The sequence below is a fragment of the Octodon degus genome, unplaced genomic scaffold (assembly GCF_000260255.1).
Source record: "Octodon degus isolate 3935 unplaced genomic scaffold, OctDeg1.0 scaffold00014, whole genome shotgun sequence".
Taxonomy (NCBI): Eukaryota; Metazoa; Chordata; class Mammalia; order Rodentia; family Octodontidae; genus Octodon; species Octodon degus.
In genome coordinates, this window is record NW_004524590.1 from 1,808,072 (window position 1) to 1,811,605 (window position 3,534).

General features: G+C 47.9%; 1 protein-coding gene across 1 annotated transcript in view; it reads left to right on the top strand.

The window, feature by feature from the left end:
• Nucleotides 1-79: 79 nt before the first annotated feature.
• The window catches only part of Polr2d (RNA polymerase II subunit D), an 11,358-nt gene continuing 7,903 nt past the window's right edge, over nucleotides 80-3,534 (top strand). The window contains exons 1-2 of the mRNA XM_004626317.3: nucleotides 80-194; nucleotides 2,359-2,539. Coding sequence (XP_004626374.1) covers nucleotides 122-194; nucleotides 2,359-2,539 — 254 coding nt within the window. The 5' untranslated portion in view covers nucleotides 80-121. The remainder of the gene's footprint in view (nucleotides 195-2,358; nucleotides 2,540-3,534) is intronic.

Below are 3,534 nucleotides of genomic sequence, written 5' to 3' on the forward strand. Positions count from 1 at the left end.
GCCGGGGGCCGCAGCGCGCACGCCGCCGAGGCCCCGCCCCCTGCCCGCCCCTTTTCCCGAGAGTCCGTGCGCGGCTGCCCACTTCCGCTTCCGGCGGCTTCGCGGGGCGAGCGTCGCAGCGATGGCGGCGGGCGGCAGTGATCCGCGGGCTGGCGACGTGGAAGAGGACGCCTCGCAACTCATCTTTCCCAAAGGTGCGAGCCGCGGCTGTGCGGTGTTACCCGCCGCTGCGTGGTCTCCACAGCCCGGCGTCGTCTTCGCCCCGTCCGCGGCCGGGCAGCCGCACGGTCAGGCTGGTCCCCGGGCCTCGGAGCCCGCCGGGCGCCGGTGGAGCGAGCGCCCTGCGGAGAAGGCGCTCCTGCTTGCTCGCCGCCTTGGCTTTCCCCGCGGCCAGCGGACGTTACTGCCTGTTTTCGGGTGTCAGATGAACGAAGCTGTAGCTAACGTCGTTAGGACAGATTTTAGTCAGTAGGCATGCAGCAGGAAAGAACTCCGCGTGAACTGTGCTGAGCTTCGATTTCTACACAGCCTTCGCCCGGTTTTTACTAAAGTAATTTTTTTTGGAGGCAGGATCTAACTATGTAGTTCACCTTGGCCTCGCAGCGATCGATGCCTCTGCTTCACCCTCCCAAGAAGGTTTTTGCCCAATCTCTGTTGCGCTCGGGGGCAAAATAGCTTTTGCATACCTATCCGATTGCGTTAAAACCTCATGTCCTGCCCCCTGCACGGACTACCTGTGTTGTAACAGGATACTTTTTTTTTTTTTTTTTTTTGGTGGAATCAGGGATTGAACTCAGACCCCTGTGCTTGCCCAGGAAGCGCTTATTCTACTGAGCCGTCTCCCCGGCCCTGGGGCCCTGTTCTGATGTAGGTATTAGTGATTTCCCAATTATAGGCATTTCTGTACAATATGTAAACGCTAAGCTGCAAGTAATTTTGGATTTTCTCCACTATAGCTTTTATTTGGCACTGTTTTGTTCTTATTGATACTCACATGCTCAGCCCTTTTTTTCTTTTTCTTTTTTTTTTTTTTTTTTATATCAGGGATCCAACTCAGGACCTTGCGCTTGCCAGGCAGGCACTTTGTTTTATTCAATTTTGAGACAGGGTCTCTTTTAAGTTGCCGAGGCTAAGGGCCGGGGAGATGGCTCAGTAGAATAAGCGCTTCCCTGGCAAGTACAAGGGCCTGAGTTCAATCCCCGGTTCCACCAAAAAAAAAAAGAAAGAAAAAATATAGTTGCCCAGGCTAAGCCCGAACCTGAAGTCCTCCTGCTTCAGCCTTCTAGAGTGCTATGGTGATAGACATGCACTACCATGCCCAACTAACAATTCTCAAAATTAACCCCTGGGCCTAGTGGTACACTCTTGTAATCCCAGCACTTGAGAGGCTGAGGTAGGATTTTTTTTTAGTTCAAGGCCAGCCTGAATTGCTGCATAGTGGAATCCTGTCTCAAAAAGGGAAAATAAATTAAGCATATTGTGTAGCATCACAGAGGTGTTGGGCTGGGAATATAGCTCAGTGGCATAGCACCTACCTGGCAAGCACAAGGTCCTAAGTTCAATTTCCGGTAGCAGAAAACCCTAAAAAGCAAAGCATTATAGAAGTGTGAACATTATGGGTTCAGCCAGGCATGGTGCACATCTCTAATGCCAGCACTCGAGAAGACAGTGGATAACAAGGTAAGGCCCAGCTTGGCCAAGTTAGCAAGGTTCTGTCCTAAAAAATAAAAGGGCCAGGGTGTAGCTTTGCGAGAAAGACCTGGGTTTGCCCCAACCACTCCAAAAAAAAATAAGTTTTTTTTTTTAAAGTTAATTTATTTGATACAGGGTCTCACTACGCAGTTCAGACTTGTAGTGATGATCTTGTCTCAGCCTCCCCAGTGCTGAGATTCCAGGTGTGCACCACCATGTCCAGTTTTAGGGCCATGGTTCCAGAGTAGGCACACACGCAGTACCAGGGAATGAACTCAGGTCCTTGTGCTTGCCAGGTAGGCACTTAGACCTTTTTTTTTCATACCAGGAATCAAACCTGGACGTTTCGCCTGCCAGGCAGGCACTTATGCCCCTGAATTATCTCGCAGGGGGCTGTGGGTTTTTACATTGTTGATGTGCTCTGATTGGAAATGAGTAACTGGCCTAATTAGGATAATCAGGTTTATCCTGTGTTGTTAATTCTGCGTCCAGGTGAGGTGAGGTTCATTGGTGTCAGAAATGAGCTCAGTGTTAGCATCCCATAGAGCGCTGTTCCTGAGACCCATGAAGCATGGATGAGAGTGAAAACGGGAAATGTTGACACGAAAACATGCAACAGCCGGCTTTTGGAGGACTGTGTTCAGCTCACATTTTTGATCTCAACAGAGTTTGAAACGGCTGAGACTCTCCTAAATTCAGAAGTTCATATGCTTCTGGAGCATCGAAAGCAGCAGAATGAGAGTGCAGAGGATGAACAGGAGCTGTCGGGGGTCTTCATGAAAACTTTGAATTACACAGCTCGATTCAGTCGTTTCAAAAACAGAGAGACCATTGCCAGTGTCCGTAGGTGAGTGCTCAAGGAGCGTTTGTATCAGTCTGGACTCAGGGTATCTGCAAGCAGATTCCGGTCCCTCTTTCCTTAGCATCATCTCTGCATTCAGTATAAATAGTATGTCAGTCAAAAGTTCAGAAATGGGAGTCTTGCGTAAAACATGCCCAGTGATACAGTGCTTGCCTGCCATGGGAGCAACCTTGGATTTGAGCCCTCAGAAAGCATTCAGAATCATTTATGGGGCCGTGTGTCGAGGTACAGCGGTCCCTCGCTCAGCACTGTTACTGTCCAGACACTCCCACGGTAAGTGGAGATCAGCGGGGCAACCATGTTATATTTATTTTAGTATTTATATATATGTTTAAGGCTTTATAAACCCCACACTTTTTAAATCTTTTATTTGGTACAGAGTCTTGCCGCACAGCGTGGACTCTCATTTTCCTAAGGTCTCAGCCTCCCCAAAACTGGAATGACTGGCATGGCATGTGGTACTGGGGATTGAATCTGGGTCTTTGCACTTGCCAGGCGAGCTGTCTCCCCAGCCCCTTCCTACACTTTTATAAACCTTTCCCACACTTTTATGTATTTTTTTTCTGTATTTACAATAGGGTCTCCCTATGTAAATAGGATTCATAGTGATTCTCCTGTTTTCAGCCTCCCAAGTGCTGGGATTATAGGCGTGTGCCACTAGCTGGTCTCAGTCACCCTCTCAATGTGACCCTGGCCAGCACTGCAGGCTAGGGATTGAGCCCCGGCCACTGAGCTCTGCCTAAGCAGGCACTTTAGTCCGCTAAGATATCAAGCCAGCCCCTCCCACACTTTTAAAAACAAAGTTCTTAACCATTTTCTAAACTTGTAAACTTACGTAATTTTAACAACATATATATACTGTATTGTACAGTACGTATTCTTCCACAATTAAAGTAATACAATTAATTGCAAGTAGTTATTTTGACTTAATATTCTTTTAGTATGTTAGAATTAATGTTTTAATATATTTTAAAATTATT